The sequence below is a fragment of the Aquarana catesbeiana genome, linkage group LG01 (assembly GCF_042186555.1).
Source record: "Aquarana catesbeiana isolate 2022-GZ linkage group LG01, ASM4218655v1, whole genome shotgun sequence".
In the NCBI taxonomy this organism is placed as follows: Eukaryota; Metazoa; Chordata; class Amphibia; order Anura; family Ranidae; genus Aquarana; species Aquarana catesbeiana.
In genome coordinates this window covers 166,529,718-166,554,179 of record NC_133324.1, presented here as the reverse complement: position 1 = coordinate 166,554,179, position 24,462 = coordinate 166,529,718, and the positions used below count along the sequence as shown (strand labels likewise).

Genomic DNA, 24,462 nt, shown 5'->3' with positions numbered 1-24,462 from the left:
GGCCACCCTCAAAACCTTGCGGCTGAAGCATGCATCCGAAGATGCGCCCACATCGACCCTGTAAAATTTGGTGAAAGTGTGTAATGACGACCAGGTAGCCGCCTTACACACCTGATCAACAGACACTTGATGCCGGAAGGCCCAGGAAGCACCAATTGCCCTGGTAGAGTGCGCTGTGACGGGAAAAAGAGACGTCCGCCCCCTTATGGCATAAGCCTGAACAACAATTTGTCTGATCCATCGAGAAATGGTGGCTGCCGAGACCGCCAGGCCCTTCTTCGGGCCAGCCACCGAGACAAACAGAGTCCGACCTCCTGAACAGAGCCGTAGCAGACAGATACACCCGCAGAGCCCGGACCACATCCAAAGAATGTAAGGCAACCTCTTTGGGATGCGAAGGCCGAGGACATAAGGACGGAAGCATAATGTCCTCATTTAGGTGGAAGGCAGAAACTACCTTTGGTAGAGAAGAAGGCTGTGGATGCAGCACCGCCTTATCGTTGTGGAGAATCAAATAGGGAGACTTGCATGACAAGGCCGCCAACTCAGAGTCCCGCCTTGCGGACGTAATAGCCACTATAAAAAACTACTTTCTGAGAAAGTGTTAGTAAAGGAATCTCCCTAATGTTCTCGAACGGTGGTTTCTGAAGCACCTAGGCACCACATTCAGATCCCACGGGGGCAGCGGCGGGCGTACCGGAGGGGCCACATGCTGAACCCCCTGCACAAACGTATGCACCAATGCATGCGTTGCCAGAGGCCACTGGAAAAATACAGCCAGAGCTGATATCTGCCCCTTAATGGTGCTTAACGCGAACTTCTGATCCACCCCCCGCTGCAGAAACAGCAGGATCTTGGAAATTGCATATGAGCGCGGATGCCACCCCATCTCCTCACACAGGGAGATGTAGGCCTTCCAGGTGCGATGACAAATCTTTCGGGAAGATTTCCGCGCCCTTAGCATTGTGGAAATTACAGAAGCCGACAGCACTCGGTCCCTCAGCACCTGGGTTTCAACAGCCATGCCATTAAAGCCAGCGACGGTAAAGCAGGGTGAAAAATCGGACCTTGAGACAGAAGGTCCTCCTGCATCGGCAGCCGCCAAGGAACATCCGCCACCATTCGTACTATGTCGGCGTACCAAGGACGTCGAGGCCAGTCTGGGGCAACCAGAATCACCGGAATCCCCTGGGCCTCCACTCTGCGCAGCAGATGAGGGAGGAGCCTGAGAGGGAAAGGCATAAATTAGCCGATAATGCCCCCATGGGGCCAACGCGTCTGACGCGTCCGCCCAGGGATCTCTTGACCTGGCCACAAACCTCTGCACCTTCCGATTGAGCCGAAAGGCCAGGAGACCCACATCGGCATGCCCCACCTTAGGCAAATGAGCCGAAACACTTCCGGATGCAGTGACCATTCCCTCTGGTCCAGCAACTGACGACTGAGGTAGTCTGCCTGCCAGTTTTCTACACCCAGAATGTACACGGCTGACAGGGCCGGCACGCGCCGCTCTGCCCACTGGGGCTTCTCCTCCCTGTTTTTCTAAGACACAGGCTGGAGGGCTATGACACAGAAATCCATCCACACCGCGCTATTGTTAAAAAAAAGATTTAATTTCAAATATATATGTGTATGATCTAAAACCGTTGATTGAGATTATTTCTGTTTACTCTGTATCCCAAAGGCTGTTATTTACTTTTATTTTGAACATGTGACCAGCAGCAGAGTACAAGAAATTCCTCCTGCTTATGTTTCCCTGCAAACAGACTTGGAAAGAGCTGGGTTGCGTAACAGCTGTATATCGATTAGGAAAAAGGTACTTAGACATTCTTTTTTTATTAACATAATTACAGTGCCATCATCCACATACAGAAAGAGAAGAGATAATGTAAATTAAACAGTGTGTGTTTAGTATCACTTTGAAGTAAAAAATGTCCAGCCTTTAGACCCCTTTCACACTGGGAGCGTTTTTCAGGCGCTTTAGTGTTAAAAATAGCGCCTGAAAAATGCCTCATCTGCAGTCCCAGTGTAAAAGCCCGAGTGCTTTCACACTGCGGCACTGCGCTGGAAGGACATTAAAAAAAGTCCTGCAAGCAGCATCTTTGGGGAGCTTTAGGAGCAGTGTATACACTGCTCCTAATGCGCCCCTGCCCATTGAAATTAATGAGCAGCAACTCGGCAGCGGTGCTTTTAACCCTTCATTCGGCCGCTAGTGGCGTTTAAAAGTGCCCCTCTAGTGGCCGAAAAGCGCCTCTAAAACGACAGTATGGGGCCGCTTTACCGCTAACGCGTCTGCGCTGTCAGTGTGAAAGGGCTCTTAGAATAACTTTAACTGTACCTCCTGTATACGTGCTTTGACTGATGCAGAGTAAGAAACAAACATTCCACATTCGGCTTTCTACAGAATGCACAGATGTCTGCATGTGAGAGATGTATTGTACAGCTGTGGCCAAAAGTTTTGAGAAACAAATGAAACAAATATTTATTTTCACAAAGTCTGCTGCCTCAGTTTTTATGATGACATTTTGCATATACTCTAGAATGTTATGAAGAGTGATCAGATGAATTAATTGCAAAGTCCCTCTTTGCCATGAAAATGAACTAAATCCTAAGAAAAAAAAATCCATTTCATTTGTGACGAAGGCTTCAGGGCACCCAAGAAAGTCCAGCAAGCGTCAGTCGATTCAGCTGCGGGATCGGGGCACCATCAGTGCAGAGCTTGCTCAGGAAAGGCAGCAGACAGGTTTGAGTGCATCCACACACACAGTGAGGTGAAGACTTTTGGAGGATGGCCTGGTGTCAAGAAGGGCAGCAAAGAAGCCACTTCTCTCCAGGGAAAAAAATGTAGTCAATACAACTGGAGGAAGAGAAAAAAGGTGTGTCCACAGCAAGCAATCAAAGTTTTGTGTTAATTTTAAAATCTATACTAAAATGCCATCATTTGTTCAGTAAGGGTCCTGACTGAAAACACTATAAAAACAGATAGCTACTAGTGGGAAGCCCTCAAATATGTATACCTTCATGAAATTATGGAACAGTAAGCAATAAAAATGTGGAACGACTTTCAAGTACTTTTTTACAATAAGTATAGACATTCTTTGGGATGTCAATTTAAGGTTTAGACTAAAGAGACTAAAGCCGGGTACACGAAAAAAAAACCCGTCAGCTCTGGTCGGAGACACTGTACTAATGATCCGACATTAGTACAGTGATCTCCCCAGCTGAGCTGTTGTGTTTCGACAGAGGACACCCCCCCCAAAAACACTCCGATCAGTGCTCTCTACCATTGGCTGAAATCACTGAACGGGAGTCGGTCGGCTGCTGGTTTCCCAGCATGCACATCCGACGTACACACGGGCCGAATGTCGGACAACTTTTTTTGAACTGGCCGATGTCTCTTGACATTCGGCCCCTGTGTTAAAGTGGAGTTCCACCCAAAAGAGGAACTTCTGTTTTAAGAGAGGTGACTCCCCGACATGCCACATTTGGCATGTCATTTTTCTGGGTGGGGGGAGCGGATACCCTCTTTTTAAAGGGTCCCAGCTCCCACTTCTTTCCGGCGCATCGCGGCACCGGAAGGGAGATCACCTCCCCCCCCTCCCTCTCGGCAATCATCTGGGACACGTCACAGGTCTCAGGCCAGTCACAGCGTGCAGCGTGGCTCGCGCATGCGCAGTGGGTGCCCGGCTGTTGCCCACAGTTACAAAAGTGACCACAGTTACAATGTCGGTGCCACAGAGAGGAGGGGGAGACGATCGGGGTTTTCGTTCCCCCGCATTGCTGGACCCTGAGACAGGTAAATGTCCAATTATTAAAAGGATTGGCTGTTCCACACCTTACCATGATTTGGCATGCTGAAGTCATGTGGTTACTTTCCTGTCTTTTCACTGGATGTTAGAGATCATAGCAGAAGTTCAGTGTTAGAAATACACAGGAGAAAATGCATATTGACAAGGGGAGTGTAGAGGTAGGCGGGGAGTCTACTGACATCACAACTCCACCCACCGAGCTCCAGACAACAGACCCACCCACAGAATCTGCAGTTTTTCAGGTCTAATAACAGACAGAGGGGAGACATTTGACAGGTAAAGATACATGCAGGAGGCATGTATATCCTTATAGATAACCGCTATGGCAGTAGTTTAGAAAGGATGACATTGGGTTTACATCCACTTTAATTGCCGGCAATTTAAACAGCAATTTTTCTTTTCTTTGTAAATATCAATTTTGCTGTAGTAGGTTGCATACACGGTACAAATGCGCCATTGCACAGGTAGGCTAAGGGCATTCCCCAGAAATTAGTTAAAGGAATTCTGCAATTTTAATATTGCCCGTAAAAGCATTAATAAAAACACTACTTCCTAAATGTTTTTTTTCTTCTTTTGCTTTGGTACATTTTCCCCAGGACAGTGCCCAGTGCCCATGCTATTTCTTTACAAATCCCTTGCCTATTAGCCCAGAAAATGGCCATTACTGTTTACGAACTTTGGGTTCCCACTGACTTTAATGGGGTTCAGATTCGGCACCAGAATGTTAGTCATGCTCTGCCTCTAATCAAACCTAGGTATATTTGGCCCATTCCTACTAAGCACCATTATGAAAACACAGGTGTCACACATAAAGGTTTGTAAAAGAAAGCACTAAATAGCCACGGTCTTTTTTATTTCTTCAGTGCAGTATAAAAAAATTAAAAAGAGATTCTATGGCCCTTTTAGGTGTATTTTAAGTGAGATAAGAACAGTTATTTTCTATGTCTGAACTGTTTGGATAACCGCTTTCTGTGCAAGAGATCCAATATCCTAATGTATGTGAGTTTATTTTAAGAGGCATCACACAGCGGAGGAGAACATCCAAAAGCAACATTTTCTTTTTTGTTTCTTTCTTTTTATAAAGGCTGAAATGCTTTGACCAAACTTGCTTCTACATAGCAAGCAAGGAACTAAAATACACAGCCCCAAACAAATTATAGCAAGAACTAGCATGTGAAATCAGCCCTGCATTTCTAATGCAGTTTTCAGCCTGTTGGTGTCAGATCACCTGACAGGCCAATCCCCAGACTGTGACAAAGCCAAAGATGAGTCTGCATACTGCCAGCATTGGTGTGTGAAGTACTTGATGAATGCAAGTTTGAGTGGCTCTCCTCCCACAGGACAAGAAAATCATCCCTACTAAACACTTTAAAAGCTCAACCATTTCTTAAGCTAGCGCAAAGTCTAATCTAATATTGGCTGCTGCATCACTTAGACTGATTGTACAGCATCCAGATATTGGCTGACAATGCTTGTGCTGGTAAATAAAACACCTAGGAGAGAGGCAAGCACACTTCGATAAATACGAGGTGCAGGAATGACGAGGAACTAGAGAGACAGACACTGATCTTGTGTCTTCAATAAAGACACTAAGTGGCCTTTAGAGGGCAGAAGAAGCCTGCGAAACACATGCATTATCCCCACAGAAGTCATTTAAATGTGCTAAAATGTAGCATATGGGAGTCTATTGGTGATTTTGACCCACTGCATATATAGTTTTATTTTAGGTTAAAATGCATAATAACAATATTATGTACAAGCTAGAAAAACACCAATAAATCTTTAGTAGTTTATCCTGCAATGTTCACAGCTTTGTACGGTAGTCTACACCAAGTATAACATATATTTTAACTAAGGAAATTTAGGCTGTATTGATCAATTTATTCTTGCCACTTCAAAGGTGAGAAGTAGAAATTAGGAAGCTATATTCACTGTGTGATTGCTGGTTAATACCAAATGTAACAAATCATACACCACACCAAATATACAAAATATTTTTTTCTTATTCAAATTTAATTTAAAGTAAACGAAAAACTTTACAAAACTTACCATGCATGTGATTCTTTCAGTTTATTTTATGAACTATTACAACATAAAATAATAAGCATATACATATGTTCACAACACTACAAAACAAAATGCCCAAATTCTTCAATATATTTAAATATGGATGGAGGCTCTTAGGGAAGCATCATAGCAAAAGTACAACAGGTTAAGACATGTATTAACCAAACGTATAGAATTACTGTAAAGCTAAAGCAAAAAATGTTTTAATTTGCTTACCCCCATGCTGAAGTAGTATTTTGCCAATATCAATGTGTCTGTTTTGTAGAGCATCATGTAAGGGAGTCACACCATCCACATGACTGAGCAGGTCTACTTCTGGGCAGCGCTGCAAAATTTCACGGACACAGTCTGTGCTGCCATGGTTACACGCTTCATGCAAAGGCGTCCAGCCAGCATTGTCTGAGTTATAAATCAGCAACAATTAAAAAAGAATCCAGCTAGAACACTATAGACATCCAACAGTAAAAAAAAAACAAAACAAAAAAAACTTGGCAAAGCTCCACTGTGTGCTGTTTCTGTGTTAAAGACTCATAAGCATGATGAAGGAAAAGAACTAAAAAAAAAAAAAATCAATTCTGTCAAAGTCAACATTGGAACAAGTGGATCGAGCTTAAAAAACTGAGTTCTGCTATATAATTGTTCTTTGTGAGAAATGCATGTAGCAATAAAAACATTTAAAAAAAAAACCTCACCTTTGGCATTAACGCTGACCCCTGGAAGGCTGAGTTGTTCAGTCAACTTTATGACATTGTTGCTTCTGCAAATTCTATGAAGGACAGTTTCTCCTACCAAGGAAAATTGAGAAAAAAATATTTAAGCAATGTAAGAATAAGCAGCAGGGTGCCTGGAAGTTATCCTGTCAAGCTGTGCACCAAGATTTTACTAATACCACAAACTGCATTTATCGAGAAAGAGAGAACAATCACCCAAACTCAGCTTGGGAATAAAAGAAAACTTTGCACAAACCTAGCAGTGTATTGCAAAGAGAGCAGTCAGACTATTCTGCTCTATCCCTAGCAGGAGAATCATCTCGCCTAATCCCCCTCCTTTCACTTTTAAAGCTTCTACGGCTTACAATAAAAACGCAAAATGAACAGTGAACTCCAAAAACACTCGGTTTTCAGGCAATAAAAGTTTAGAGTGTGCAGTTGCCCTTCCCTTAAAATTATTCATGAACCTCCATTACACAAGTCGTTCTTTTACACTGCATTTATAGCTTAATTCAAATGAATGTTCCTGGCCAAGCACGAGTGCCTCCGCACAGTAAAGGATAATTCACAATTTCAAATCCTTTAGCAGATGGTTTGCTGCTCCTCGGTAAGCTGTCTTGACTACAGAGACACTGAGAGAATAATGTGCTGAGTGGAGACAGCATCTAAACTTGTGGAGACAAAATGTAAATGTCACTGCCAGCTTTATACTCTAACAGCAAATACATATATATATATATATAGATATATATCTATATATATATATATCTATATATATATAGATATATATCTATATATATATATATATATATATAGAGAGAGAGAGAGAGAGAGAGAGAGAGAGAGAGAGAGAGACATACATTAGTATATGTATACACGTGAATTGAAAGTATCTTTTTCAATAAACATGGGGTGATGCCTATAAAACAAGTTTAAATAAAATAACCTTTTTAATGTTTGTCTATATGTAATCACTCATTCTGCATCCTGTTTACCAATGTTAAGTTGGCCATACAAAGATTGATTTTGGCCTAAGCGGCAGGTTCTGGGTGAAATTTGTTCAGTGGACAGCCCTGTTTGCACCAACTGGCTCGACAAAAGTAGATTTTTCAGTTTGGGTATTCTGAAAGCCACAGGTGACGGCTATCAGAATACAATAGTAGGGCGTGTGGCATGCCTGTGTGAGCGGACGTACGATGTGAGAGGACGCTATGGATAGAGCTCCTCTGTTGATCCTCCGTCTATGCTTTTGACCGGGATCTTTGAACACACTGAGCCGCGTTGGCTCCGGCTAAGTCCCAGCTCTGTCGATTGTGTGGGCCTCCTGTCCCCCGTGTTCCACTCGTGGGCGGCTCTTTCTACCCTGCTCTAGGCTCCTGTCTACACTGCAGCTGTATCTCCCTGCACACGTGCAGCCTGTTGTGCATCAGACTGGAGCATTCTCGGAATACTCTCGGCCGCTACTCGGCTCCCAATTCCTGGCTACGTCTGTAGCTGTGTTTCCCTGCATTCCCGCCACGTGTAGCGGGTCGTGTACTGGACCGGAACATTACTGGAGCACTATCGACCACAAGGATACGGGGGTGTTGACCATTCTATTAATGAGTGTTCCTCACAGAATAGCACAGATAAGGAACAACAGAGCAAGTCTCAAGATAAGCAACAAGACATCACTGCTCGGCTTGAAAAATTTGCTCATACCTACGCTACTCCTAAAGTTCAGGCTGCAACATCCAGCTTAACGCAGGGTCTGCAGGAACCAGCCTTGGAGGGAGCCGTTGCTGGTCCAGCTACAGAGGAAGGTGAGGCAGCAGCGCGGAATCAGTCAGATGACACAGTGAGTAATGCTGCTTCAGAAAGTGGCTTGCATGATACTTCTGTTAAATCCTCAAATATACTAAATACCTCAAATAGCTTAAATACAGAGCATGTAACCATGCTGACAGACATAATGAAAGCTATAAACACATGCAATAGCTCTGTGAATACTCTAGATCTCGCAATCTAGAGGGAATGAGGGAAGATTTAAGCTTGATTAGGCAAGAAATGCTTACCTTTAAAGGAAGAATGTCAGTATCAGAGGAAAGAATAAGTACACTTGAAGACTCCTTACAAATATTTATCAAATCTGATAAAAAAAAAAACAAAAAAAAAAAAAAACCACACAACTATCCATACATGACTCTCATTTGGAGGACTTGGAGAACCGTCTTCGACTGAAAAAAATGTAAGAGAAATGGATTATAGCCACTATGGGAGCAGAACATTTTACTTCTCACTTTTCTGTGGAGCGGGGACATAGAGTCCCTGCTAAACCCCTGCCCATGGGAGGGATGTTAAGATCAAGAACTTTTATTTTGAAGATGTTGAATTATAAAGATAGAGATTTCATATTTACCTTAGATTGTAAGCTCCTTGAGGGTAGGGACTGATGTGAATGTACAATGTATATGTAAAGCGCTGCGTAAACTGATGGCGCTATATAAGTACCATAAATAAATAAATAAATAAAATATTGCAGAGAGCCAGACAACTATCAGATATACGGATGGATGGTTCAAAGATAAGCTTTTTTCCTGACTTTTTTGCAACAGTGCAGTGCCAGAGGGTGGAATTTTTGGAGGTGAAGCGACGATTGAGGCAGATGGAGTTGTCCTAGTCTATATTATTTGCAGTCAGGTTAAGAGTAAAGGTCCAGGATAATACATACTTCTTTACATCACCGGATTTAGCAGCCCAGTGGTTGGATAACTATAAGCGGCCAAATAACTCCCCAAGATAGTTTGACTTTCAGGAAATGAAAGGGTCAGAGAGAGCGCTATTTTTGAGGTTCTCTCATTCATATAGCTCCTATAAATGTTTTTATGTTGTGTTATGTTAAGTATGTTTGTGTTTATTTGTGGTTGTCGTGCATGTTAGTTTGTGTACACCACCAGGCAGATATTGGCCCATCTGCCTTTTATCCTCGCTTTCTCTTTCTCCCTTTCCCCTTTTTCCCTGTTCTGCCCCCTTATCTTCCCCTCTTTGGATCCTGAGGGTGAGATGTTTAGGATGGATAAATCTGAAAAATTATGATATAGCTCACATCTTGTCAGGGCTAATTGCCAGCTCTCATCTCTCTCCACAATTAACCAGCTGTTGTGGATCTGCTCGTCAGTCCCGCCTACTTAAAGATCTCCAGCTCACTTCATTCCTGCCTTCGCCCTGGTCACATCACAAGAAACCATCTCCTGCGTTCCTGTTTAAAGACTGGCTTTGCTGACATCGCTTCTGGCTCCTTATCCTGCTTGCTGTTCCTCTACTTGGATCCCTGACTTCTGGCCTGGCTGATTACCCGATCTGGTTACTGAACTCTGGCTCGGCTGATTACCCGATCTGGTTACTGAACTCTGGCTTGGCCGACTACCTGATCCAGTTACTGGACTCTGGCTATGCTTTGACTACGCTTACTCTATTTATCTTTTTATTTTTATTCTGACAGTAGGTGAAGGCCACATCTGGGCTTTATTCTTGGTTAAATTATATGTTAACAGTGTTTTATGCCCTCTTTGAGTGACATAGTTGTCTCATGGAACGTCAGAGGTCTTGGTACCCCCCTCTAAATGGCAAGAGGTCTTTGCTTCATTGAAGAGATTTTCGCCTTTAATAATCTGTCTTCAGGAAACCCATCTACTTCCTAATACCTTGCATTATTTAAAGAGGAATTGGTTTAATACTCAATTTCAGTCCACATATACTTCATACTCCAGAGAAGTTTCTATATTTATATCTAATAGAATGGATTTCTTATGCAGACAGGTCAAGATAGTAAAGGCCGCTTTATTTTGCTGTATTGCATACTGGCTGGGTGACCATATGTGATTGCGAATATTTATATCCCACCGCCCTATTCTCCGGAAATATTAAAGGAATTCATTTGGTATGCATCAGATAGTCCTTGGTTATTAATAGGGGATTTTAACAACTATATGGTCCCCTCATTGGATAAATTCAACTTACCAGATAAGCAAACCCCAACAGGGACTACGATTTTGCAAGATACATAGCGGAGATGGGGTTGATAGATCTCTGGAGACAGCGTAACCCCACAAGTAGGCAATTTTCATGCTTCTCGAGTACTCATAAAACTTTATCCAAAATAGACCTAGCCTTGGGAACTCATTCTCTATTACCATATCTTTGTGAAATTAAATATGAGGCCAGAGGTATATCAGACCATTCTCCTTTGGTTTTATATCTCTCTTTCAGGATTAATCTGGGGTGTAAGTTATGGAAGGTGAATCCATACTGGTTGTCACTTTTTCCTCAGAAGAAATTAAGTCAGACCTTATTGCCTTTCAGAGTATTAATAAATCCTCAGTCTCACCCCTAATACACTAGAATGCACTGAAAGCCTATCTTCATGGTCTCCTCATTGCACAGATATAAAAAAAAAACAATTTAGGCAGCTGGAAAAAACCCTAGCTGATAAAATGATGCAGGCTGAACTTTTATATGTAGCTAATCCTAATAAAGATACTCAAACAGCATGGTCACACAGTCAAGAACAATATGCAGAAGTGGCCAAAAATAGGAAGACAGAAAACAAAATTTTTTTTTTACAACAACTATACTTTGAAGAGGGAGAAGGAACAGGACACCTACTGGCCTCTATAGTAAAAGTGCAGCGGGCTGTATCGTATATAACTGAAATACAATCTTCTCTACATAAGAGGGCTGACACTACCCCAGAGATCCTGGAGGTATTCCGGGAATTTTATCGGGATCTATACAAAAGTAGGGCATCCTACATAGAGGAGAACTTAGTAAAATTCCTTGAATCCATTAATTTACCAACCTTATCAGATGAGAGAGAGGTATTGGAGGGACCACTAACACTGGAGGAGCTAAGACTCGCAGTAGCTAACCTACCTAACAATAGAACACCTGGACCTGATGACCTTCCAGGGGAAACATACAAAAAATATGGGGATGTATTGCTACTCGACTTGTTGGAAGTCTTTAATCATGCCATGGAGGTTGGCTCTTTGCCCCCCTCAATGAATGAAGCAGTGATTATTGTGCTTCTGAAACCTGGCAAGGGTCCAATCAGTCTTGATGCATATCGCCCAATCTCTTTGTAAACATCAGATATCAAACTTCTGGCAAAGATATTGGCGACCAGACTGTCAAAATATATCATAAAACAAATTCATCGTGATCAATCAGGATTTATCCGTAATAGAACAACAGCCAGTAATATCAGAAGCTTATTCTTAAATTTACAACTTCCTATAGATAACAGTGGAAACAGAGCCGTATTAAATCGCTGGATGCGGCTAAAGCATTCAAAAGTATAGAATGGGACTTCTTATGAAACTGTTTAAAACGCTTTGGATTTGGGCTGAGATATATTAAATGGATACAACTTTTATATAATTCCCAGAGTACAAGAGTACAGATAAACGGATATACTTCGACCCCTTTTTTCTTGAATAGAGGAACAAGGCAGGGCTGTCCCTTGTCTATGCTCCTTTTTGCATTATCCGTAGAACCTCTGGCGGAGGCTATCCGTGGTTGCACAGATATTGTGGGGTTTTCGGAGATCTACAGGCGAAGAAAAAATAGCACTCTATGCGGACGATGCCCTAGTGTTTCTAGGGGATACACAAAGTTCCTTGTCCACAGTTATTTCACTTATAGATACCTATGGGATATTTTCAGGAATTAATATTAATTGTGATAAATCGGTAATATTGCCCACTGACCCAATATGTTTGGGGCTTCCACACCAGGCTCATCAAATAAATCTAGTTACATCATTTAAATACCTGGGAGTGATAATTACCCCAAATGTTACCGAATATGTAGATAAGAATGTACTTCCTCTTGTTGGTAAATTTAGACAACAAAGTAAAACTTGGTGTAGATTTCCGTTGACTATGATAGGGAGAGCAAATCTGGTGAAGATGGTGTGGATGCCCCAAATGTTATATGTACTACATAACTGCCCTGTTTGCTTCACATTAAAATTATTTTGGACTTTTCATGCTGTTTTCCAAGACTTTATATGGAAAGGTGGGAAACCTACAATTAGACTCGGAATATTGCAACAGGCGAAGGATAGAGGGGGAATTGCGATACCCAACTCAAGACTATATTTTATTGCAGCACAACTTCAACACTGGCATGGTTGGGAAGAGGTAGACATGCAGAAGCTTATAATATCTCAATTTAAGATATCCCCCCACTAGTGCAATGATTAGTTTCTCATCATTTTTATAATAAGAGAAAGTTTCCTACCTTTCATCCAATTCATAGGTTATGCGAGGCAGTACGCACCATTACTCAACATAAGGGTTATACAAGACAGATGCCTATATGGGATAATTACTGTTTATATGAGTTGAATAAACTGCCAGAGTTGTTAGAATGGAAAAAAAGCCGGCATAATATTTTTATATCAGTTATATGAAAGGGATATTTTATTGCTTTTTCAATTACTAAACAGTCATTTTTATCAGTATCTCCAAATACGCCACACATTACAAAGTCAGATCTCAAAATTTCAATTACAGTACAGGCCCCCTGAGATATTATTGAAGGCAACTTCAATACAGTGTACGAAACAAGGGTTAACAGGAGACCTTTACCTCATCCTACAAACTGCAGAAAGATAGTTAGTTTTACCCATTGGCAAAAGGATATAGAAGATTTGAATGAAGAAGAATTCATATGGGTGTTGGAGATTCTACCTGAGATATCTCTCTCACCGTCTCAGAAATTGACTCAGCTTTTTATTCTACATAGGGCCCATTATACCCCACAGAAACTCTATGCTTGGGGAAAATATAATAAGAAGAAAGGGTTTACCTAGCGCACGACAATGAGAATGCCTGTGATATAGTTCAGTTTGAAATTGTCTTTTTTGTTTTGATTGAAATTTGTCCATATATGCTTTAGGAAAAATTCAGGCGCAGGCCATGCCCAGAGCATATCCAAGGTACTCTGTGAGCAATGTAAAAGAGAGAGGGAGGCGCACCTAAGTGCAATATTATAACGTTATTTTAATAGCGCAAACATAAATGCACTTACAGAAATGAAGGCATCATAGGGATATCTGTCTGGTAAAGGATCCTCCTTGAGGGGTGCCAGCAATACGTTATTTTCCCAGCGATCAGCTGTATTTTCTCACTGGACAGGATGCTGTCTACAGGGCAGGAACTAAAGGAGATCTCAGCTTCCTGGCTTGGATCGTACAGGGGAAATGACGTCATCCGTTGGGCGTACCTCGATGTGTGGAGGAAAGGAAGAGAGACACAAAAGGCTTCCTTGAGGGGTGCCAGCAATCTGTTTTTTCTGCCTTTTGTGTCTCTCTTAAAAAGAGAAAGGTTAACGTATAAACACAGGGGATTACCCCAAAAATTAAAAAAAATATGGTCCTATTGGCTTGATCCTAAAAACCCATTATATGATGGCTCGCTTAGCAGAGAGGAGGGGGAGAGGGGCAGGGGAGGAGAGATGAGTTCGTAAGAGAAGGGATGTTGTTATAAGATCAAAGTAGACAAATAGGGTGGAAAAAAAATCAGGGGGTGACGGGTGTTTTTGATCTAGGGCAATATTATGTGTTGCTTACTGAAATCTAGTTATCCTAATCTGAGAGGTGTTAGTTTTGTTTTTTGTCTTGTTAGTAGCTTTTTCTTCTTTTTTTTTTCTTCAAACATATTTTAATTTATTTTATTTCATGTATATCACAAGGTGATTTATTCCTCCTGTTTTTTTAGGGGGATTCTCCCTATAATGTTTAAGATGTGGTTGTAGTTGTCTTGTTTTTTTTGTATGGAATGAGCAATAACAAAAAATACAAAAAAATAATTTGATATAAAAAAAAATACAATAGCCAGCATTGCAGACGTTGTTTATCGTGGTTAGGGAATCGACTGATTCAAGAGAAATCTTAATGTGTGTGGCCAAGTTAGCCCTTTGTTTGTGCCTTACCACACATCTCTGTTCACGTCTGACTAGTAGGCCCATTCTGGATCTCAGCAGTTGTTCAGATACTGTGCTGACTTTATCTTGTCTAACATACAGATCATTTTTTTTTCTTTTATAATAAAAAAAAAAATGGGAAAAAAAGCAGAGCTGCTGTCCTAGGTGATAAATCACAGGCTTGGCCACTGTGATCAATTCAGGATTCTTTGAAAACTAATAACACACATTAGCAGTGATAGTAGAATAGCTTAGCAAGTATTACATGGAAGTTCTTAATCAGAAGGCCCTTTTATAACTCTCTAGAAATAAAGACAAATGGAGTGGAGCAGCAGATGTTTTGATTTTAGTCCCGTTACAATAGTTTACAAAATGCTACAACAGTTTACTAACTGATTTAACTTGTGACCTGCAGTTGATTTTTACATTTTATTTTACTGAAAAGAAAAAACCCAATAGGGACAATTTTTTTTCACAGGTACAATTCTGGGGCAGCCATTGAAGTTAAAAAGAGTCTTGACATCAGAGCATTCAGATGCCGCAGACACGACACAGTGCTTTGATGCAGCAAAGTGAATGCTTTGCTAAGAGATAGCATGTTTAGAACAACTCTGCTCAATATGCCTTTTCGGTACAAAGTATGGGTAATTTACAAAACAGAAATACAAGTGGAAAAGGCCCGTCACATTATTTACCTAAAATACACTCTGATCAAAAATAGATTCTATTTGATGGATTCCTCTTGAAGGGCATGATGAAAACTTTTTTTATTGTGTGCTTGGAAAAATAGTGGAACGACTTTCAACCGTATACTTGTATACAAAATAAGTTCACTACTGAACCTACCTGTTGCAGTTTAACTTTTAGTTTCAGGTTATACAGTTTAGACATAACGGAATAATCAAATGAATTTCTCTCAGTTTGCCTGCACACCATGTTGTTCCAGGTTGGCAGAATTGTATACCTCTCTTAAACTTTACCCATAACAACTTGATAAAAATATTGTTCTTTAGCAAGAAACATACATTCCAAATTAATAATTATACTACCAAAATTAGTGCGTGCTGAAAAATTGCCTCCAGCATTGCTCCTGTTTTTTTTTGTTGCCAGAGGCTGCCATTTTGCTGAAGCTCAGAGCCACTGAACAGTAGTACATTTTAGGCTGTCAGCAGATTGGCAACTACAAATTTGGCACAGTGCCAAAAAATAGAGAGAAACCGAGCATGTGCAGGGTGAGACAATGCATTTACTGGATTTTACGCAGGCACTTATTTTTAATGTTTTACATATAGTAACTATATCTGAAAAGGGGGACAGCCTGAAGTAATCTAGCAGGACTTCTTTTTTTGGCTAAAATTCCACTTTAACTCCTTTGGCTGGAGTCGGGCTTTAAGGGGTGACCTAATCTTTTAATTTTATTACATATGAATGAGCAATAATATGAACATGTGTATAGCAAAGACTGCAAACAAAGGTTTTCATTTGTGTGGTTTTCCCTGCTCTGGTTTCCTCCCTCAATCTAAAAACATGCCAATATTCAATCAGCTTTCATCCAAAATCACCCTCTGTAAATGTCTGTACATGTACAGTATTGAGACGGCATGAATTTTTGCATAATGTGAATGCTTCTGTGTACTCAGTCCTCTAAGACGCACACAAATTGTGGGAAACAGCTGATGAGCTGTGGTCCAAAGAAGACAGCCTTGGCATACCTACCCCATAATGGGATTCTGATAACTCCTTTAAAAAATGAACATTCTCAATAAAATGTGTCTGAAGACATACATTTAGATTCTTCAATAATTTAACTCCTCATCAGTTTATAAACTGTGATTTCACAGTAGAATATTGATTATCCTATTCATCTACCCAGTTACTATTCTTGGTAATACATGGCACCTGTTCATTTAAAAAAAATTACCCAAACATATTCAGGAAATATACACTCATCGGCCCCTTTAATAGGTACACCTTGCTAGTATACCGGGTTAGACCTCCTTTTGCCTTCAGAACTGCCTTAATTCTTCATGGCATAGACTCAACAAGGTATTGCAAACATTCCTCAGAGTTTTTGTCCATATTAACATGATAGCATCATGCAGTTGCTGCAGATTTGTCGGCTGCACATCCGTGATTCGAATCTCCCATCCCAAATCCCAAAGGAGCTCTATTGGATTGAGATCTGGTGACTGCGGAGATTATTGGAGTACAGTGAACTCGTTGTCATGTTCAAGAAACCAGTTTAAGAGGATTTGAGCTTCGTGACATGGTCCATTATCCTTTTAGAAGTAGCCATCAAAAGAGAATAAAAGGGATGGACATGGTCAGCAACCATACTCAGATAGGCCGTGGTATTTGAACGATGCTCAATTGGTACTAAGGGGCCCAAAGTGTGCTATGAAAATATCCCCCCACACCATTACACCACCACCAGCCTGAACCATTTATACAAAGCAGGATGGACCCATGCTTTCATGTTGTTTAGGCCAAAATCTGACCCTACCATTTGAATGTCGTAGCTGAAATTGAGGCTCATCAGACCAGGAAAAGTTTTTCCAATCTTCTATTGTCCAACTTTGGTGAGCCTGAGCAAATTGTAGCCTCAGTTTCCTGTTCTTAGCTGACAGGAGTGGCACCCGGTGTGGTCTTTTGCTGCTGTAGCCCATCTGCTTCAAGGCTTGATGTGTTGTGCATTCAGAGATGGTATTCTGCATACCATGGTTGTAAGGAGTGTTTATTTTAGTTACTGCTGCCTTTCTGTCATCTTAAACCAATCGTTCCATTCTCCTCTGACCTCTCTGACATCAACAAGGCATTTTCATCCACACAACTGCAGCTCACAGGATATTTTCTTTTCCGGACCATTCTCTGGGAAACCCTAGAGATGGTTGTGCATGAAAATCCCAGTAGATCAGCAGTATTAGAAATACTCAGACCAGCCCGTTTGGCACCAACAACCATGCCACGTCCCTTAAATCCCCTTTCTGATGCTCAGTTTGAACTTTAGCAAGTTGTCTTCACCACGTTTAAATGCATTGCGTTGCTGCCATGTGATTGGCTGATTAGCAATTTGTGTTACCAAGCAATTGAACAGATGTACCTATTAAAGTGGCCAGATAGTGTATGAACCCTGCATAATAGGATTAAATTGCTAAAGTTCAATGCAACCTGGCAGATTAGACCACAACTACTACTAACATCATACAGTATAGAACTGATACAAGTATTCTTTCCCCTGGATGTTTCCACATTTTGTATTGTTATAACCTGTAATAAAAATGCATATAACTGGCATTGTGTATCACTGTTCAAAATAAAATAGTACATGATGCTAAAGTAGAAAAAAAGAGTTTTCCAAGTTTAAAAAACAAAACAAAATCAAAAGTATTGACTACATAAGTATTCAACCCTGAAACTTCTAAATAAGTGCTGTAACAACCACCTGCTTTCAAGTGTCACATGTTCCCAAAAATACACCTTTGTCTAGGTGGCATCAGGGTTTGAATAAAGGATAACGTTTTAGAGAGGCACCAATCAGAATTGGGTTAAAAAATTGTAAACTTTTGAACATTCTCCAGAACAATCTTACATAGTTATTACACAGTTAGAGCCCATTCACACAGGGGCAACACGACTTCCAGCACGACTTTGGGAGGCCACTTGGACACGACTTGAGTATGAATCACAGCAAGACTTGGGGCAACTTACAACACAACTTGAAGTCGCCTCCAGGACAGGGAACTTTACAAGTGGCCAATCAGAGCTTATCAGCTGTGTGTGAGAAGGAGGGGGCTGGCTGTTTAGTGGAGGAAATTACTTTCTGTTTCTTTTCTGCTTCCTGTAAAGTTGCCTCAGTATGAACAGTGATCAGACTTGGAGGCAACTTCCATTGAAATCAATGGGTACAAGTTGCCTTCAAGTCGGATTGAAGTAGTACAGGAACCTTTTCTGAAGCCGGAGCAACTGCAGTAGTGTGCATTAAGACAGATCCATTCACTTACATTGATTTTTTCGTGTAGCGCGACTTGAGGCGACTAGGGGCGACTTGGGGCGACTTGAAGTCGGATCCAAAGTTGCCCCTGTGTGATTGGGCTCTTAGTCTGGTTGAAAAAAAGACACAAATCTATCTAGTCTAGTCTGGTAATTCTAAAGAAGAAGTTGAGTTTCACAGGCCAGGTAGGTAAAAACGGTCCATAGGAATTCTTTTACTCATACACTCCACAAAGATGGAACAATATTAATTACTGTTGAGGTATGCCAAATGGGAAATGTGTACAAATGTTCTCTGGTCTAAAGAAGCTAAATCTGAACCTAACCTTTAGCCTTAAAGTGATTCTAAAGGCAGAAGGTTTTTTTACATTATTGTTTTTTCTCCCGAGCCTTTCCTCATTGGCCATTGGCTCCAGCTGCTGTCAATCACAGCCAGTGAGCCAATGAGAAGGAGAGAGTGAGGGGTGGGGTCGAGCCGCACTCTGTGTGTGAATGGACAATGTCCATTTACAGGAGCGCGGCTTGGGAATGAGCATACTCAACTGTCCCATAGGCTTGCTATTGGGGGCACTTGACAAGGGGGAGGAGCCAGAACCACTGGCAGGGGACCCAAAAAGAAGAGATCAGTGCTACTCTGTGCAAAACCATTGCACGAAGCAGGCGAGTATAATGTTTGTTATTTTTTTGTTCATTTATACCTTTAGAATTACTTTAATCCCAAAGGTGTATGTGATGAAAAGCCTACAATGTTCATCTATCTGAGAACACCTTCCCCATGATGAAGCACGGCAATAACAGTGTGGTAATGCGTTTCACTGGCATGGACTAAGAAACAGGTCAGCATTGAGGGCAGGATTGATGGACTCAAACACAAGGCAATTCAAAACATAGGAAAACATAGTTCATTCTGCAAAAACTGACTTTGTGGTGAAGGGTAACCTTCTAGAAGGATAGAGATCCTAAATATATGGTTAAAATTACACTGTAGTTCTTTGAAACAAGATCCTGAACTTCTTAGAAGGCCCAAAGCAGGACAAGACAGGCAGGACAAGACAACTGCTGTTCACTAACAGTCCCAAACCAATCTGGAGAGAAATTTTGCTTAGAAAACATGCAATGCTAGAAGGACTTCTACCGAATATTGGCTGAATAATATTCTCACAGTTGATATTGCCAAGAGAGATGCAGGGGTGTTGAACATTTTTTACCAGGTTGTTTTTTATGGTCAAGCAAAATTATGATATTGTACTGATGTGTGACCATTCCATATTTTACCTGTAAAGACCAATAAATGTCTGTTTTTTTTTTTTTTATTTAACTTCTGTGTGACAAAAAATTATTTTTGCACCTTCAAATTGTTACGTATGCTGTGTAAGGCCTCATTCATACAGGCATAACCATGTGTACATGCGTGTGGAGGGCTGTATATGCCTGCATGGAATGTACAGGTGTTCTGTGCATCCGCATACAAGCAGTCCCATTCATGTCTATTGGGAAGCAGTGGCTGCATGGACACAGCCGCAGGTCTCAATTTTACAGCTGTGAGAATGTGTTTTCTTAAACGCAGTCTGCATTAGTGGACATGCATCTGCATGACTGTCAAATTGGCACCAGCGGCTGTGTCCATGCAGCCGCTGCGTCCCATTAACATGAACTGGACAGTCTGCACATAAATGCATGGAACACCTGTGCATTCAATGCAGGCATAGACAACCTTTCACATGGGTACACGCATACTTGTGCTCGTGTGAATGAAGCCTTATGGCAGGAATACACACTAAGAATATCGGGGGAAAATTTCCATTCTGCAAACGATCGGCCGACTTTCTACTCATTGATGCCCAGCAAGTAATACCCGATATCGATATTGTGAACGGAAAAGACTGATTGAAAAAAATGGAAAAATTGTATTGTATCATTTGCGAACTAACGATATTCTATTCGTTGTGAAGGTCGTCCATAAAACATCTCTTGAACATTATCACGCATGAGCGGAACTAGTAGACGACTCTACTTGTAAGTGAGACATTTTAATTTCATGTTGTAACAGCACAAAATATGGTAAAAAAAGGAAGGGTGAAGGGAAATAAATATATGTGCAAATCACTTATATGTGTTACAGCACCTTTCCCTTGTACACTTATTTTACTGAAATACCCTTGAATTTGTTTTCTTTTTTAAATCTACAGTCTTAAAAGTGTATATTGAGCCTGTTTGCATTTGTGGCATTACTTAATATATCTGGTAAACAGATTTGTTAAAGAATGTAAAACCTGTTTACTAATCTGGAACAAGTATAGCAGTACTTTCTTTACTAACTTGTGTGTGGGGGATGAGGGAAATATAACAGGACTTCATTGTAAAATATTTGGGCTTAAATACAGTTTTAAATGAAGCCAAGGGTGATGCAGTCTGGGCTCAGTGCCTGGAGTAAAACAGTCCATATGCTGAAATTTGTGCAAACTAACGAGACCCAGCCTTTGTTCACAAAATGTCTAGGTCTGAAACAGACAGACAGGCAGAATTATACTACCAAATCAGATGATAGCTACACTAATAACAGAACAGATGTATGGTCAAAACACAAATTGTACAGAAATTATGTTTTTTAATGGCAAAATAAATCAATATTGAAAAACTGACCAAATAAAAGGATGCCATAAATAGTTTTTAACACATATGAGAATAAAGAATATATTATATGCACATCACCTGCTTTCTGTATGCTGTTATTTTGCGGGTTATTCCAGTAATAATATGGACAGGTATGAGCTTAGGAATGTTCAGCCATGACTCTGAACCCACTTGAGCTATCCCACCAGGAAGCTGTCAAAGGGGACAGCCAATCATAGATGTTGGAGATATTCCCAGCCCTACATGTATATGTGCCCCTTGAATATATGTGGCTGTGGGGCTGGGCATTCTTCCGACACCTATGACTGGCTGTCCGCTTTGACAGCTCCCTGGATGGATAGCTCAGGCTGGTCTGGACTCTGAAAATGCCCGGGCTCAACCTTAAATACTGATAGTAACACCTCTGGCACTTGGGCAAGGTCTCGTGTTCTTCTAACATGAATTCTAAAAATAAATGCCTAACTCAAAAGACAAAAAAAAACAAAAACAAAAAAAAACAGCCTCTCTAGTCTTCTTATGAAGAAAACCCAAGAACAGACTCAGAATCTTCCCCTGCACAGGCTGTGTCTATACAGTAACTCCCAACAGACTTTGATTCAAGCTTATGGGGTAAATTACTGTACAGGTGAAGATTTTGGGTGACCAATGAGAGGTATGTAAGTGCTTGGGGAGACTTTCTAGGTATAGTTATAGAGGCTAGGGAGGGTGGAATTTTTTACATTTTTTTTGTAAAGTGATCTTTAAAATGTTCTCTAAATTACTGGAGATAATTCAAATTCAAACCATAACAAGATACGTATATAGATGGAGGTCTACCTTTCCTGTTTTGGCAGCTGGATTTTAGTCGGCTAAATTGTGGTACTGTAGCATCGGCACCTCCTTGAGTCCTCTTCCTCAACTTTGAGGCAATCCTGTTCAAACCACAAATAAATAATGAATGGCCATGACAAAGAAGTTAGCATTTTCTAACATGCATAAATAAAATTCCTCTACATTTATTTGGATGTCAGGCTCTACAACACAAGTCAGCACCTGTTATTTTTAAGTAAAATTACTAAATCTGATATCTTTAACACCTTGTCTATTAAGGCGTGTTTATAAACCTCCTGGTGTTTCAAGGGATTAAAACAAGAAAAAGATGAGGAACATCTATTCCTTGATCTCCTCTGTAATAGATGAACCCAGATGCACGTCCAGATGCAGAGCTGTCATTCCCCGGTTATTGTAGGTTGGGAAAGGCCTAGCGGTAGTGGAGGGCAGGGGAGACCCCTGATGTCTCTAAGAAGAGGACATGTCACCTACCTATGCCAATTATAGAAAGGAAGTGTTAGCCCCCTTGTGATAGCAGTAAAGTTAAAGAGGTAGTAAATCTCAGACATGAAATATGAACAAAGCACATCCTCTTATACTGTGGACTTGCCTCTATCCAAAGTACTGAGTGTCATTCCTCTGTGCCGCCTCATTCCTATTTTCAGCATAAGTCACTTCTAACAACTTTTCACCAAGAGATAATTGGTGATGTGGGAGGAGAGCTCCAGGACACAGCCTGTGATTGACAGCCATAACTGTCCATGTTCCTATGCACTGTGAGGAGGGGTATGTCTCTCTTCCCTCCAATCAGAGCTCAGAGGTCTCCTCACTGTGCTCTGCAGTGTGAGACATCAGATCCCCATCCCATATTTTTCAGAGCTGAGAGATGTATGTTCTGGAAAGCTGTAGAGAAGAGAGTGATGCAGATAAATAAGAACAACCTATGTACGAGGATTTGTTTCATCTCTGTAGTTAGTCACTTCACTAGGTATACTATAAGTAATGGTTTGCAACCACATTAAATGAAAAAAAAGTGTAAAAGAAAATAATATGTAACAAAACAAAGAAAATTAATAAAAAATGTAATGAGCATCCGTCACCTCATAAATATACATACAAGAAAACGCGCATGTGTATATAAACAGCAATTGCGCTGCAAACATCAGAGTGAGAGCAATAATTCTAGGACCATAAGTCATGGTGAACTCGGAACCTGTAAAGGCTTTTATAGCATTATACCAGTGTTTCTCAACTCCTGTCCTCAGGACCCACTAACAGGCCAGATTTTATGTATTACCTTGGGGAGATGCAGACTAGAATACTGCAATGACTGAGCAGCAAATTATATCACCTGTGATGTATTTCAGTTAGCGAGTCCTGAGGACAGGAGTTGAGAACCACTGTAATATACAGTACATGGAAAATTTTGGGCCCTGTTTTTGCCATTTCAATTTTAAGGCTCCATGCACACTGAAGATCATCAACAGACGTTTTTGGGAGTTTGGGCGTTTTTTTTTTAACAGCCCACAGACTCCCCTCTATGTTATCCTATGTGTCCATGCACACATGGACCTTTTTTGGACATTTATCAGCAGTGGAGTTTATGAGCTGTTGTCTGAATGCCCTAAAATCGCGTTCAGGAGCTTTTTTTTCTGACCACAAAAAAACACTTAAAAACGTTAAACGCGCATAAACGCTCAAAAACATGGCTCGCCAGTGGTTTTTAACGTTTTTGATCCATTGAAAAAAAAAAAAAAAAAAAAACGCTAAAACCGCTAACGCAGAAAGACTATAAAAACGCTAATAAATGCTATTGCAAAAATGTTAAAAAACTTTGAAAGACTCACTACAAAGCTACTTGCATTTTTATAACGTTATTTTAATGTCCAGTGTGCATGAAGCCTAAGGCTTGACATGCTTGGTATTTATTTACTCGACAAAACCCATCATTCTTAGACCTCATACACACAGACATTTTAAAAAACGAGCTGTAAAGCTAGTACCGATGCAAGGAAAAAAACGGCGTTAAAAATGCGATTGGCGTCAATGCGCGTTTAGCCGCACTAGCTTTCAGGCGCGTTTCTCTGCCTCTATTCAAAATCAATGGTTCCCTATGGGATTTGAATAGAAGTCGCACCAGAAGTCGGATCAAGATGAGTGGCGTTTTTAAGCGGCAAAAAAAAGTCAAAAACGCCACTGTAAAAACGTCTGTGTGTATGAGGCCTTATTCTACCAAAAAATTGGTATTATATTGTGTTTTTTTGCACTAAAATTGAATGCAATTTTATTTTTTCTAAAAATATGTGTAATGATTTTCCAATGGTGCCATTCACAGGGAGCGTTTACCTCTGTTTAGATGCTGTCAGTTTAGCTGTGTTTGGAGAAAATAGAATTCTGTGTGCCCTAGGATCTGATTACACAGTCACACTCATGTAAACACAGCACACTCAACATGGCTAAACATATTTTAAAGC

At 40.8% G+C, this 24,462-nt stretch overlaps 1 protein-coding gene across 1 annotated transcript in view; it reads right to left on the bottom strand.

The window, feature by feature from the left end:
• Positions 1 to 24,462, bottom strand: part of SLF1 (SMC5-SMC6 complex localization factor 1) — a 227,738-nt gene that overhangs the window by 14,385 nt on the left and 188,891 nt on the right. The window contains exons 15-17 of the mRNA XM_073624518.1: positions 21,995 to 22,089; positions 6,569 to 6,661; positions 6,093 to 6,275 (exon numbers count right to left, since the gene is read on the bottom strand). Of these exons, the coding sequence (XP_073480619.1) occupies positions 6,093 to 6,275; positions 6,569 to 6,661; positions 21,995 to 22,089 (371 nt within the window). The remainder of the gene's footprint in view (positions 1 to 6,092; positions 6,276 to 6,568; positions 6,662 to 21,994; positions 22,090 to 24,462) is intronic.